Source organism: Ictalurus punctatus, chromosome 26, assembly GCF_001660625.3.
Source record: "Ictalurus punctatus breed USDA103 chromosome 26, Coco_2.0, whole genome shotgun sequence".
Classification (NCBI taxonomy): Eukaryota; Metazoa; Chordata; class Actinopteri; order Siluriformes; family Ictaluridae; genus Ictalurus; species Ictalurus punctatus.
This window is the reverse complement of record NC_030441.2, coordinates 3193904-3208404: the sequence shown is the minus strand read 5'-3', so window position 1 is coordinate 3208404 and position 14501 is coordinate 3193904. Positions and strand designations below refer to the sequence as shown.

Sequence of the window (14501 nt, the reverse complement as noted above, 5' to 3'; positions counted from 1 at the left end):
TAAAACGTGCTACGGTAATTGATGTTATTCTATATCTTTTGCGTTAGAGCTATACTTAGAAAGGGCATTGACACGCTGTCATACTCAGTGGTACGTGACAGAATCTTGAAATTCCTGTTCATAATAAAGCAGTAACTCATGCACTGAAATGACGCATGATTGCAGATCACAGATGCATTTTTTAAAAACCTGGAAATGTATTTACATTCTACAAAGTAGGTGCATTTGCAAAATAAAAACAAAAATATTCAAATATTCTAAAAATAATGATTAGTATGTCTGTTAGATAATTATTAACATACTATTTACACACCGTTCTATGTGTCTACAGTCTCCCATATCATATTTGAACTTGTCTGGCCTATTAGGCATGACACAGACATCTGAATGGAAATGTAAAATGCACACATTGTTAACATGTATTTGCGTACCCTGCATCAGAAGTCCCTCAGTTACTGTTCATGTACACCTTTTCTTGCACCAAAAACAAAAATATATATAAATGACATAAAACATGACATTCTGATAGGGCAGATGAGTTTCCTTACCGATGTATACAATGTCCTCCACTAATATTGGCACCCTTTCTAAATATGAGCAAAGAAGGCTATGAAAAATTGTCTTTATTGTTTAAACTTTTGATATTTTCTTTAAAAAAAAATCACAAAAATACTCTACTCTCATGGATATCAAACAATTGCAAACAAAATACAGGTTTATTAAAAAAAAAAAAAAAACTTTGTTAAATATAGATGTGTAACAATTATTGGCACCCTTTTAATCAATACTTTGTGCTACCTCCCTTTGCCAAGATAACAGCTCTGAATCTTCTACTATAATGCCTGATGAGGTTGGAGGATACATGGTGAGGGATCTGAGACCATTCCTCCATACAGAACCTCTCCAGATCCTTCAAATTTCAAGGTCCATGCTGGTGGACTCTCCTCTTCAGTTCACCTCACAGGTTTTCTATGGGGTTCAGGTCAGGGGACTGGGATGAACATGGCAGGACCTTGATTTTGTGGTCAGTAAACCATTTTTGTGTTGATTTTGATGTATGTTTTGGATCACTGTCCTGCTGGAAGATCTGTGGATCCAACCACGGCCATATGAAGCTTTCTGGCAGAGACAGTCAGGTTTTCATTTAATATCTGTTGATATTTGATAGAGTCCATGATGCCATGTATCCTAACAAAAAGTCCTTTATGTAGCCTAGACTAATTACCTCGATATTATATTTATTATATATTCTCATTTGGATGCTTTGTGCCCATTAGCGTGATTTCAATATTATTATCTATTTAATACTTACTGATTGCACTAACATTCCATTAAACACAATCAATGGCCAACAGCTCCATCTAGTGTTTAATAGAGACCGTGCTTTTTGTGCAATAAGTTCTACAATGTTCATTTAAAGGTGCCTTAGGCAAGATTTCTCAACTTTTGTCAAGATTCGATCTCTAACAGTGATAAAGTGCACTATATAACACAAAAAAACATGAAAAATTAATCTCTTAATGATTTATGAGAATGATCACGAGGGTGCGGAGTGAAGGGGTGCGAGGGCGTGTTTATGAAATGGCTGACTGGATAACCATGTAAACACAAACAGGACTTCTGAGGACCCCTGAGGTCACAGCTTAAACCATTGTGTGTGTGTGTGTGTGTGTGTGTGTGTGTGTGTGTGTGTGTGTGTGATGTGTACACACACATCTACATATTTTCCATCTTATTCACAATATTGGTAAGGGGAAAAAGCGGCCATTGCACCTTTAACATACGAGTGACAATGTAAAAACGAAAAACAAAAAAAACTACACATTGTATGCTATAAAACTTCTCATTCGTGGCATTTGCCCAGCATTATGTAGCATGTTTAATCAGTGAGTACTTTGTAGCTTTACATTTGATGTAATTTTGTACACACTCGCTACTTTTAACCAAATATTACCCAAATATATGTAAGTGTGCAAAGAAAAAAAAAAAAAAAAACTCGTAATTTTGGTCAAACCAGGCTAACCAGACACCTGACCTTTACTGTGGAACCTTACCATGAAACGAAACCTAATAAAAGACAAAAAACCTGCGCTTTCTTTCGTTTTCGGGCTTTTAGCACACAAAAAGACTCGATTCTTCACACTGAATCGATTCTTTAAAGCAAAGCTATATACGTGAGTCGAGTTTTATTGTGTATGATTTGCTACAGTGGAAAACACCTATGATGACGAGTCTATATAAGCTAACAATATTTTGTTTTTAGCCTTTGACTAAAAAAAGGGCTTTAATATGTTTGTTTGTAAGCGACTCCAGGGATCGACTCCGTTAGATGAATCATGTGGAAAGAACCGATTCGTTGGATTTGGATGATAAATAGAGCATCCTGGTGTGCGAGTTTCGGTTTCACAAGAAACACAGTGGAAACAAGGCTGCGATATACTGTAGCTCAGACTCCAAACGAGAACAATATGATCTAATTGTTAATAGTAATTAATACTTATTTGCCGAGTTTCTCAGCGGTCAAAGATGAGCGCGAGCCTGAGTGAGCAGTATGAGGAGAAGGTGCGCCCGTGCATCGACCTGATCGACTCTCTGCGCGCGCTGGGTGTGGAGAAGGACCTCGCGCTTCCAGCCATCGCCGTGATCGGAGACCAGAGCTCGGGGAAGAGCTCGGTGCTGGAGGCGCTGTCCGGAGTCGCTCTGCCCCGCGGGAGTGGTGAGACACCATGGGTCAACATTAAAAAATACTATTTATTTTATTCTTAACTTTATCTGAACCTCCCCAAATGTAAAGATGGATGAAGGATGAAAGAAGGGATAGGTTATGTGGTTTGAATATGCAGTTTTGTATTTCCTGTAACCAAAACTAAAGCACAGGGGATATCCATGGGAGGATGGTGGGATAAGTGGATGGATGAATGAATGAATGAATGAATGAATGAATGAACAGAAGGGTGAAAATGACCTGTGTTCTTATGTATGACCTTAACGAGCTAGCTTCACTGTAGCCCGGTTACAATTTATCCCACCTGGAACCGCCCACCTGAGTGCTGACAAACGTTCTGATTGTGTCCACGCACGCAGGTATCGTGACGAGATGTCCACTCGAGCTGAAGATGAAGAGGAGCCGAGAGGAAGACTTCTGGCATGGAAAGATCAAGTACAAGAAAGATCACGATGAGGATTATGAAGAAGAGATCCAAAATCCAGCAGACGTGGAGAAAAAGATTAGAGAAGGTAGGGCACCACTTCAAACCCTTTTTTTTCCCACTCCTGCTAGCGAGATCACTCTGTTTGGATGTATTCGCGAATGCTAGCTAGCTTTGTTTGGGCTTTAACATTACTGTCTCCAACAGTTTGCGTGTATTCCTTAATGTTAGCTAAGTACTTTTACTTAGTCATGCACTTTAATTCACCTAGATATGTGACTGTTATTGGCTTATGTGCATGCCCTTTTTAGCTCAGGACCATATGGCTGGGGTCGGCGTGGGCATCAGCGACGAGCTCATCAGCCTGGAAGTAACGTCAGCTGATGTTCCAGACCTCACGCTCATTGATCTGCCTGGTATTGCCCGTGTGGCAGTCAAAGGCCAACCGGAGAACATCGGAGAACAGGTAAAGCATATTTACAGTATCTCACAAAAGTGAGTACACCCCTCACATTGTTGTAAATATTTGATTATATCTTTTCATGTGTCAACACTGAAGAAATTACACTTTGCTACAATGTAAAGTAGTGAGTGTACAGCATGTGTAACAGTGTAAATTTGCTGTCCCCTCAAAATAACTCAACACACATCCATTAATGTCTGAACCGCTGCCAACAAAAGTGAGTACACCCCTAAGTGAAAATGTGGAAGTGTTTCAAAGAGGATTTTAGCATTGGATTTAGGATTTTAGCAAGGTCAATGCCCTTAGCCACTAAAGAATCGGCTGATCTCTTGATAGTTGCTCCAACCACATCAGCAGGGCCGTTCCCATGGCCTGCCTCCAGAAAACTCCAGTTAACTGCTATAAAAACCACCTGAAATGGAAATGTTGACACAAGGTTTTCTTTCCTTGATACTGCATTGTTGGCCCATCACTAATGAAGCGCAGTTTTTGCCCACTTGCAATCCTGAAGAGCAGGTTTTAGCTCTGAACAAATAATGGCAGAGCCATGTGTCATTGAGAGAGGGATGGAACAGAACGATTCACTACCCTTTGTAGTCTATACGACACAATTGCACAATTCTGGGACGCCCCAAAATGTATCTGTCTTTTTCAAATATTTCCAAAAGCTCTTCAGTTGTGCCCTATGGTATTTCATGGCCCATTTGTTCCAGGTTGTTTCTCCCAATGTCCTTGACATGAATGCGTGGGGCCTCTTTTTTTTTTCCTCCCCATTACACACAGCACACTCTTGGTACATGCAGGTTCTTCTGTTTTAATCACAACACAAGCCTCTCTGCCACCTTCAGCAGGTTATTTGTGTCAAGCTCCATTTCTAACTGTCCCTTCTCTGTTCTGGTATGTTCTGGTGTATGTTCACCCTCACTTGATGGACCAGGTGGAATTGTTTGCTCTCCATCTTGCTCGAGAATGCATCTCTTTTCCTTTTTAGTCAAGTCTATTATGTATTTCGATTTCCTGTCTTTCTTTTGTAGGTATTACTGGTATCTTAATGTACCTATAACTAACTAACATGAACAAATGCTAGATAACTAGATAAGGAAATGCAATCAGAGGTCCTACAGTACAATGCTAGTAACACACAGCCCAAGCAAACCTCAGTAAAGCTGGTTAGGTGAGATATAAATTCAGCATATGGTGTATTGGTGTACTTAACAGCTGTGCAGAGGAACTTTTCCAAAGTGCAACCCAATCCGATCAACGAATACCACAACGGTTCTGATACATCCCTAATTACAGTTATACACATACCGTTATACACACTAACGACTTTCATTCAGATTAAGAGGCTGATCAAAAAGTTCATCACAAAGCAAGAAACCATCAACCTGGTGGTGGTGCCGAGTAACGTGGACATCGCCACTACTGAAGCGTTGAAGATGGCTCAGGAAGTTGATCCAAATGGCGAGAGAACCCTCGGTCTGTGCACCCTTTTCATCAGTATCATAGAGAACTTTCCCACATGCATAAGATGCCTTTATCGAGCTTGTATAAGTGTGTGTGTGTGTTGTGTTGATTATAACAGGCATCCTAACGAAGCCTGACCTGGTGGATAAAGGCACGGAGGAGACGGTGGTGTCCATCATCCATAACGAGATCATTTACCTCACCAAAGGCTACATGATCGTCAGGTGCAGAGGGCAGAAGGAGATCATGGACCGCGTCTCTCTGCACGAAGCCACCGAGAAGGAGAAGGACTTCTTTAAAGACCACCCACATTTCAGGTGCCATGTTTGACTTCACGAGGGACGAGTAGAACATTTTGTTGAAATGATAATGAACTGAGATTTATCATTTAGTAAAACTAGTACTATTTGGAAACAATTGAGAATATTTACATTATTTGAGCTCTTAATACACTTCCATGAATTTTGGTTTAAATATATTAATTAACCTATATGTGATTAATTCATTCAAAAAGTGTTAAATGTTCATATTTGATTAAATTTTTGTTTGCTTTATATTTTACCATTACAAAATTTTAATCAAATGAGGAATACATTTAATTAACTACATGTACATAATATTTGAATATAAAATTTAATTACTTAATTACTGACATAATTACTTTTTTCTTTGAGAAGTCCATTATTCCTTTACATATTTTTTTTGTTTGTTTTTTTACAGCACACTGTATGAGGAAGGCATGGCCACCATTCCCAACCTGGCTGAGAAACTCACACTCGAACTCGTGCATCACATTGAGGTAAAAATAGCGTTGTTCCACGATCCCTCAAATTGTGTAGTAAACAATCCATTCTGGTGGTAAAATGTGTGTGTGTGTGTGGTTAGCTATCTCTGCCACGACTGGAGGAGCAGATTGATATTAAGTTGGCTGACTCTCAGGCTGAACTAGATCGCTATGGCTCAGGGCCTCCTACAGAACCAGCGGAGAGGATCTGCTTCCTGATTGACGTGAGTTATACACAATCCAAATATGCAAGCTCAAACGTGATGTTCCCGCACACTGAAATAACAACAAATCAACTTAAAAACACCTATGGATGTTCGCTGGTTGGCTATGCCCAATGTCCAATTTTCCTGCTTTTGTCAGCTTCAAAATGGCTGGCTTTTCTCCTATAGACAGCTCTCTGGTCTTCATGTTGGTTTATCCTTTTTAAACAACAAATGCAGTCTTCACAGGTGAAACCCAGGGTAGACATTCAGAGCTTTTAATTCTTTAAACAATCAATCTAACAGGACACTCCTGAGCAGTCACGTGTTCTAATATTTTTGAAAAATCGCTTGAAAAAATGGGCGGGTTCAAACAAAAGGTGCTGTGTTCTAAGTTGTTTAACACGTCAAGATGTAAATATGAGGAAATGCTGAAAGCTGAAATTCCGATCTTGTCGTCTCGTCTTCATCTTTTGATCTCAAACGCAAATGTCTTCAACATATAGCGCAAACAATAAAACTGGCCTTGCCAGAGTTGTGTGGCTTTCCTACAATATCTCGGTATTTTCTTTTTTTATGGTGCATATTAGAAAGTTACAGCGTTCACTCAGGACACCATTAACCTCACGACCGGAGAGGAGCTGAAGAACATCCAACATCTCAACATCTTCTCGAGCCTGCGGAGGCAGTTTGCGCTGTGGAAGATGCATCTGGACGACTCAGGAGAGACGTGTGAGTAGTGCAGTGATAACGTATCGCAGATATTCGGGACATGGTGCTTGGCCCCCCTGCTTTCACAGAATTGTAATAGAACGGTGATAAGCTTAAGCTGTATATGAAAGAAATCCTTAAACTATTTTTCTAGTCAAGAGCAGGATTGAGAAGGAAGTGAACGAGTATGAGGAAAAATACAGAGGCAGGGAACTCCCAGGATTCATCAACTACAAGACCTTTGAGGTGATAGTGAAGGACCAGATCAAGCAGCTGGAGGAACCTGCCATCAGGAGGCTGAAGGAAATCTCAGGTATACAGCATGAACTTGATTGAAGACACATAAGTAGAGAAAGACTTTCATACTTCCACAGATCCTAATCGTATTCTGGGTTTCCTTTGGTGTTTGTATCAACATTTATTACAGGAAGTTGTATTGACCGAGATCTCCCCATCTGTTTTTAGATCTCATTCGGAAGGGCTTTATCCAACTGGCTCAAAACAGCTTCTTGGGTTTCCCCAATCTCCTGAAAATGGCAAAGGTAGATCCTCATATTTACACCAACAAACATCAGCTGGACCACGAGCACCATTTGACAATATACGATAAACATGAAGCAAAGGCCTAATACAATAGTCGATCCTCATGCATGTCATGGTTGTGATGGTTCTTTATTGTTCCTCCAGACCAAGATAGAGTGCATCAAGCAGGTGAAGGAGTCGGAGGCCGAAACAATGCTGAGGACTCAGTTTAAGATGGAGCTGATCATCTACACCCAAGACAGCATGTACAGTGACACCCTGAGCACGCTGAAAGTCAAGGAGGAAGAAGGAGAGAGACAAAAAGTTGGCATATTGCCGAATTCTTACAGCATTTCATGTAGTTTATACAATCATTCCAACAACAGAGCTACTCTCGAGGAACTGATGCGCCACCTCAAATCCTACTACAGCGTAAGTGGTTATTAGCTATGCTAACTGGTGCCTGTTGTAACCTCATACTACATTACAACTTTAATGTATAGGCTTAGCCTATAAATACATTTCTCAGGGAAATATGAGAGAACTCTTGTTCGTTATTGCTATTTCTTCAAGGATATAAAAGGCTAGCATTTTGTTAGCCGGGTTACTACTCAGAAATGAAGTATTTTGGGAACATAGAAATTGCAAATCATAGTTGATAAGTTTGCCAAAAGATGCTAGCAAAAAGTTGTAGCATTAGCCCTACTGTCCAACCTGAATCGTTATTATATCAAACGTGTGACTACTCGTGATCCTCCAGAAGCAATGTATTATTATTATTTTAACTAAATTTATTTTTTGATCAATTTACTAGAATTTTAATCTAATATGCAGTTACTGGCAATTGTGAACAAGAACGCATCAACGTAGCACGTTACTCATGCCAAACACCACCTAAAAGCCAGTTGTATTGAGCCAATTGAAGAATGATGGTTATTTATTAAAGTTTCAAGTAACGCGTAACCTTTTATCTTTACATTATAATACGACTGTACACTTTGATTAAACATGTTAGCACTATAAATAACCATTCAAAGCTAGCTTCAGGTAGTGTTAGCCCAATTGGCTAAATCTGGTTTGGTACATCTCTGACTTTTGCTTCCTTAGCTTTGCACTAGAGCTATGAGTTTAATTAGAATATTTTTTGTCTTAATCGGACACGTTTAGATCGCGAGTAAGCGTCTGGCCGACCAACTGCCGCTGGTGATCAGGTACCTGCTGCTGCAGGAGTCGGCGGCGCAGCTGCAGAGAGAAATGCTACAGCTCATGCAGGACAAAAACGCCATAGATCACCTGCTGAAAGAAGATCACGACATCGGGAACAAACGCAACAACCTGCAAAGCCGCCAGAAGCGTCTGATGGAGGCCCGCAACTACCTGGTCAAGTTTTAGAGTCATGTAATGTGTATTTTGTTAATCACTAGAAGCAAGCGATACGCACTCCCAACAAATCAATTATAAAGGCAGAAATGCCTTTATAATATTATTATTATTATTATTATTATTATTATTCCAGTATGTAGATGTATTTATTGCCAATATCAAGATATACTGTTCACTTACTCCAATGTACGGTTAAATGATAGTCAACATAGTACATCATAATATTGAAAGATATTTTCATTATAAGTGACGCATATTACAGTATTTCATTTGTCGAGTTCATTTCCAGTGTTCTTGCCGCATCAGTCATTTTAAAACCGCCAGAACATACCCGAGAAAATTCCATTGAAACAGCGCACTCTTGTGATACTCATGACTTGGAGTATATGAAGAGACAGCGTTTCTCAATATTGGCTTAGCGGTTTATCCGGAGTGTCATTTCTGAGTATATTAGTCTGGAGTCTGTACCTAAACATTTGAAATAATAATTTAAAAAATAAATTTAAAAAACTGTTCTTATGTGAAGAAATCGTGTTTCCGAAGACAAGCGTGAAAGGAGTGACTGAATGAAACGAGACACGGCCTCGTCTTATCGTTTAGGTTTAATCCTCTTTCTCAAAGAAACCGCCACACAACACAGAACACACATTCTTACTCCGTACACTTTAACCACAACACGTGTTTGATCAGCATCAGGAACTCTACGTCTTATAAATCTACTTCCTTATTGCTAATAATGTCCATCTAATTGGTATTTGGTACTACAATTGATCAAATATGCTAACTGTGGTACATCAGGAGAAAAATACGAATCACCAACATAAATTAATGAAAGGCTATGATTCTGTGGTTAAAAAAGCAAAACAAAAACAATCACACTTTAAAAAGTGGTGTCGGAGTGGCGAAGTCTCATCACGTATGTACATGTATATTTTACAAAAGTCTGTCGAAAAAAAACAACAAAAAAGACAACGAGGGTTATAACGTAGGGAGTTATTTGTCCGTTTGTGATTTGAGCTTCCTCTCCCAGAGCTTCTGGTGGTCAGAGAATCCTTGCTTTCCTTTGTTGAAGGAGTTGGGGCCCGCCGAAGTCGGGGTGTCCCTGTAATAACACCGCAAAATGACAGAACACACAAAAAAACCCAATGTAATTCATATCAAATAAAATAACTGTAATCTTCCACTTTTCTTCCTGTTGCATTTAATTCTAGTTTATTAAATCTAGCAGTCTGGGAACCAAGTATAGCTGCAAGCAGCGAGTAAGGAGGCAAAACACTTTCCATCTCCGCCCTTTAGCGACAGAGGAAGACCAAAAGCCATTGGGACCATCGATACTTTAAGATCCACCAAGGAGATCTTAAATATTAAATTCAAAGGCAAAACGTCCAACTGCTTCTGAGATATCACCCAAGTTCCTGTTTCCTAGCAGATTGCAAATGAAGTCTAAATCATGCCTCTTAACATTGAGTAACATATACATATATATACACACACACACAAAATATATATATACACATATATATATACACACACACACACACACACACACAGTATCTCGCAAAAGTGAGTACACTCCTCACATTTTTGTAAATATTTGATTATATCTTTCAATGTGACAACACTGAAGAAATGACACTTTGCTACAATGTAAAGTAGCAAATGTACAGCTGTATAACAGTGTACATTTGCTGTCCCCTCAAAATAACTCAACACAGCCATTAATGTCTAAACCGCCGGCAACAAAAGTGAGTACACCCCTAAATGAATTTGTTTCACAAATTGCAAACTCCTTCCATCAGGAACGCTCAAGCGTCTTTGAGAAAAACAAGAACCTTGAGATGATTCAAAAGTTATGAGCGGATTTACGGGTTTGTGAACTACAGTGCCACCTGGAGGCGAACTCACAAAAGAAAAACATCTTGCGCTCCCTTTACGATCATGTCCTACAAAAGTATTCTTTCGGAATACGTCATGCCCCTAACGAGATATGTCCTCGCGCTTCCTGTTTGCCGGCTTCGCTGTTAAACTGGTTTTGGACAAATTGTATCGTATATTAAAAATCTTTTTTTCTCGTGATGTTTGGATGCAAATTTGGTGATGATCGGACAAAATTCGTAAGCAATTTGAAATGATGCTAAATCTGACATGGCGGTAATTAACATCATGGTTAATTCTGAACTCGGCTTGATCCAAAGGATCAGAGCAAAGTGGTATCTCACTTGTAAGACATGGCGTTGCATAGTTATTAATGTAAAAGTATGTCCAATTTTGCCCTATTGGTGGTGCTAGAGAGCTTGCGTGGCATAAACTACGACAGCTGAGACTGTCCTCTAAGACAGTGGCAAAACTTCCATTCCACAGGCTGCCACAGAATCCAATTGTGGTGAAAGCGTAATAAGTGCTTGGCCCCCTAAGAAATATGGATTTTAATAACTATAGCGAGAAAAAAAAAAAATATATATATATATATATATACATACATACATACACACACACACACACATATATATATATATACACAAACCTTCCAATGTTCTTCATCCTCATCTTCGCTTCTGGAGGCATCTCCTCTGGTTCACTCTATAAGGACAGACGGAAGCATTTTATGTCAACGGCTAATCCTAATCTCGTAACACCTTAATGTCTCTGTTCATGAGAAATTACTCACGTCATCGTCATCGAAAACAGACGCAGGTTTTTTGGAGGGTAAAATGGGCGCTGCTTCCTTCGGTTTCTGGGGGGGGGGGGGGGGGGGGGGGGGCACAACATGTACACGCTTTCAGACAGACAGTCAAGCGGTTATCCATCAGAGTTGTTAGTCGTCTGTTTGCTAACGCTAGCAGTCGGCTTGGTGAGTCGTAAAGTTTGCGGGCTGAACTCCGTTAGCCAGCTACAGCAGCTGGCTTTAGCAAGATAATGAATTAAATAATATTATGATGACTAAAAAGAAACCTTTAAATGAATGTCGAGCATCAACTTGTCTACACGAGCCCTTTCTTTTCTAGACCTAGCTAGCTACGAAGCTTACGTTTTAACAGTTAAAAACGCGATTTTGAAAACCGTGAAATGTAAACAAGCCGCTCGTTCGTTCTGGGAGTCGGCTCATCGACACCACGACATTTACATCTAACATTACTTGTACAATATCTAGAACATGATGACAAACAAACAAAAGATTAAGCTGTGGTAAGCTCTGGGGGTGGAGCTTCGTCAACATGGGTGGGAATTATTCAAATTGTTGAACCCATCTAACAGTTAGAGACCTTTGGGGGGGGTCGTCTTTGGACGGACTAAAAGACTAAACTCGCTGAATGCACCTTTAAATCAAGATTTACGCAATTCTATGCAAATTAGCTATAATGCGTAACGTGGAACAAATCCAACCAATGATGACCAATCCTACGGAGGCATGTGAGCTGACGTTTCAAACAACATAAGTTCCTAGTTGCAATTAGTTAACCGCTAGTTAACATTAGAAGCTATACATCACTACGACAGAACTAAATACGGAAATATAGGCCACGCCCACAAGAACCAAACTACAAGCAAGATGACTGACTGAATGTAGGGTCAGCTAACAAGCATTATTATTACTATTCTTCATCCTAGGACTACTCACACTAGCTCCTAGCTTGATGGAAATAGGAGCAGCCTTCTTAGCGCTACTGACGCCCGGTTTGGGGATTTTAGGAGGTGCCGACTGGTTCTGGAGCTCGTCCTTGCTGGCTGGCCGTTTCCCGAGACCTCCTCCTTCTCCTCCTCCAGGGCTGTTGGAGACAGTGTTACTTTTCCCACCGTTTGCCTTCTCCTCCGCTCCTGCTGGAGGCGAAACAACTTACCAAGGTGAGCGACCGTAGCCGTGGTGGCCAAAGGAGAGCTACAGTTACCTGGAAGACGAGGGACGTCAGGAGGACCTGCTCAGAAGTGCTGCTGAGGAGCAGAGAAGCTCAACTTCTACTCGTCTAGCCACCTCCATCAGCATACTGATGCAAAACTAATCTACCCTGCCAAATATTTAATGTTTACGTGGAACCCGGTTACCTCACGTTATACCACAGCACTGCAGAAGGAGGGGTCGGTAGAGAAGGTCTTGACTTAAAGTGTAAATGGAAATGGGTAAAAACTGTCACGTCATTCTTTTCTTGTAATATTTATTTATTTTTAAATCCACTAATTGGCAAATCGCTGTGGTATAAGATGAAAAAAATTAACAGTTGAGGGTGTGTTGTTATAGGAAAATCATCAACTTCAAGGTTGTCATAGCAACTCGGCATCATTACACCACCCTGTCTTTGATTACTTTCGTATAAAAGCACACACACACCCAAAAAAAGTGTTTTACTCCTTACACTGTGTTTATATAATAGATATATGTGTGATATTACAACCATAGAACACTGATTGAGGAAACGTGTTTGCATGATGCTAAACTGGTGGCCTTACGCTTGCATTACTTATTAGCTATATTAGCCTGGTAGCTCAGGTGCACAGCTAAAAAGCAGGTTAAGAGGTCAATTATTTCCTATAAATGATAAACACTGCTCAATTAAAAGCAAAGCCAAGCTTTTTGCTTATAACCTGTAAACAGAAATCAGTTTCTAACCCTAAAACCAACTTCCCCCACAAATAAACAAACAAACACAACACGGCGAGCTAACGTTAGCTTAGCCTGCTAGGCTAATTTAGCTGCTTGCGATAATCTTGAGTATTTTCTGAGGATTAATTCGTGGCCTCTCATCTAATCATATTATAACCCAAATGAAATTAAACAGCTACAGCCAAACCTGTCTTTGTACTAAAATGAGAATTAGCGTTGATAATTTCACCTCCAGCCCGAGGCCCTTCGCCGCGGTGCTGCACCGTCGCCATTGTAGTGGGGGAAAAATAAACTTTCCGGAAATGGACCGGGTGACGAGAAGGGACAAAGCGAGCGCGTTACATGAAATGCGCTTCGTTTTCTCGTCGACTTCAGGATTGGAACTGTATATAAAAAAAACACAGTAATAATAATAATAATAATAATAATAATAATAATAATAATGTGGTAGACTGCAAAAAATTATATCAAGTTTTATAAACATATGTTTTGTTGTGGACAGTAAATATAATATAAAGTTTATAAATATAATGTATTTTTGTAGTAGCCTGTGAAAATAATCTAAAATGTATTTGTAAAAAATAAAAAAAATAATAAATACACAACAATAATAATAATAATAATAATAATAATAATAATAATAATAATAATAATAATAATAATAATAATAAAGTTTATAAATATAATTAACTGTTTAGGGTAATTTGTAAAAAAAAAAAAAAAAGTGCTAGACTGTAAAAATTATATCAAGTTTAATAAACATATGCTTTGTTGTAGACGGTAAATATATAATATAAAGTTTATGAATATAATTTATTTTTATAATAACCCGTGAAAATAATATAAAGTTTATAAATTTAATTTATTTTTGTCATAGACTGTAAAAAATATTAATATAAATAAATAAATATAAATATAACTGACCTTTTGTTGCAGACTGTAAAAAAATTACATAAAGTTTATGAATATAATTATAATATTAAAACATTTCTGCAGGCCAAGCACCCGGACACGGTGAGCCACACATTCACAGACACTACAATTGATGCATAAGCAATCGAAGGAAAGCCGAGCCATAACTATAGGCAAAGGAATTCAAGAATGATTTGTATTTGTATTTCACGTATTTGCCAATCTGTTATTGGACAACTGTTTTGAATATCAGAGTTCTTTTGATAACTTTTGTTTAGACAGATCTCAAGATGATGTGATCCAAATTTGA

General features: G+C 39.1%; 2 protein-coding genes across 5 annotated transcripts; one reads left to right on the top strand and one right to left on the bottom strand.

Annotated features, from left to right (window-relative positions):
• The first annotated feature begins 2399 nt into the window (after window positions 1–2399).
• On the top strand, window positions 2400–9192 carry mxa (myxovirus (influenza) resistance A). The gene is made up of 12 exons (NM_001200174.1): window positions 2400–2716; window positions 3085–3237; window positions 3461–3615; window positions 4953–5091; window positions 5198–5396; window positions 5800–5878; window positions 5965–6087; window positions 6657–6798; window positions 6932–7090; window positions 7243–7319; window positions 7465–7731; window positions 8467–9192. Exons 1-12 carry the CDS (start codon window positions 2527–2529, stop codon window positions 8689–8691), a joined length of 1908 nt encoding a protein of 635 aa, NP_001187103.1. The 5' UTR covers window positions 2400–2526; the 3' UTR covers window positions 8692–9192.
• A 74-nt stretch (window positions 9193–9266) lies between these two features.
• Window positions 9267–13612, bottom strand: pcnp (PEST proteolytic signal containing nuclear protein). 4 transcript variants are annotated; one of them, XM_017457400.2, is made up of 5 exons: window positions 13509–13612; window positions 12302–12501; window positions 11351–11416; window positions 11207–11262; window positions 9267–9784 (listed from the first exon to the last, which is right to left on the bottom strand). In XM_017457400.2, exons 1-5 carry the CDS (start codon window positions 13549–13551, stop codon window positions 9676–9678), a joined length of 474 nt encoding a protein of 157 aa, XP_017312889.1. In that variant the 5' UTR covers window positions 13552–13612; the 3' UTR covers window positions 9267–9675. The 4 variants fall into 4 exon arrangements, with proteins under 4 accessions (XP_017312889.1, XP_017312890.1, XP_017312887.1 ...); XM_017457401.3 differs by having other exon boundaries at window positions 12302–12498; window positions 13509–13611; XM_017457398.3 differs by having other exon boundaries at window positions 13467–13583.
• Between the last annotated feature and the right edge of the window lie 889 nt (window positions 13613–14501).

Bases quoted from the DNA above. Each gene is read 5' to 3' on its own strand.
- mxa (NM_001200174.1), top strand. From the start codon at position 2,527: ATGAGCGCGAGCCTGAGTGAGCAGTATGAGGAGAAGGTGCGCCCGTGC. The intron at 3,238-3,460 runs GTAGGGCACCAC...TGCCCTTTTTAG, and splicing joins GGAGAAAAAGATTAGAGAAG to CTCAGGACCATATGGCTGGG. The intron at 7,732-8,466 runs GTAAGTGGTTAT...GGACACGTTTAG, and splicing joins ACCTCAAATCCTACTACAGC to ATCGCGAGTAAGCGTCTGGC.
- pcnp (XM_017457398.3), bottom strand. From the start codon at position 13,551: ATGGCGACGGTGCAGCACCGCGGCGAAGGGCCTCGGGCTGGAGGTGAA. The intron at 12,502-13,466 runs GTTTGGCTGTAG...TTTCGCCTCCAG, and splicing joins TCATTTTAGTACAAAGACAG to CAGGAGCGGAGGAGAAGGCA. The intron at 9,785-11,206 runs GTTTGTGTATAT...GTGTTATTACAG, and splicing joins AGGATGAAGAACATTGGAAG to GGACACCCCGACTTCGGCGG.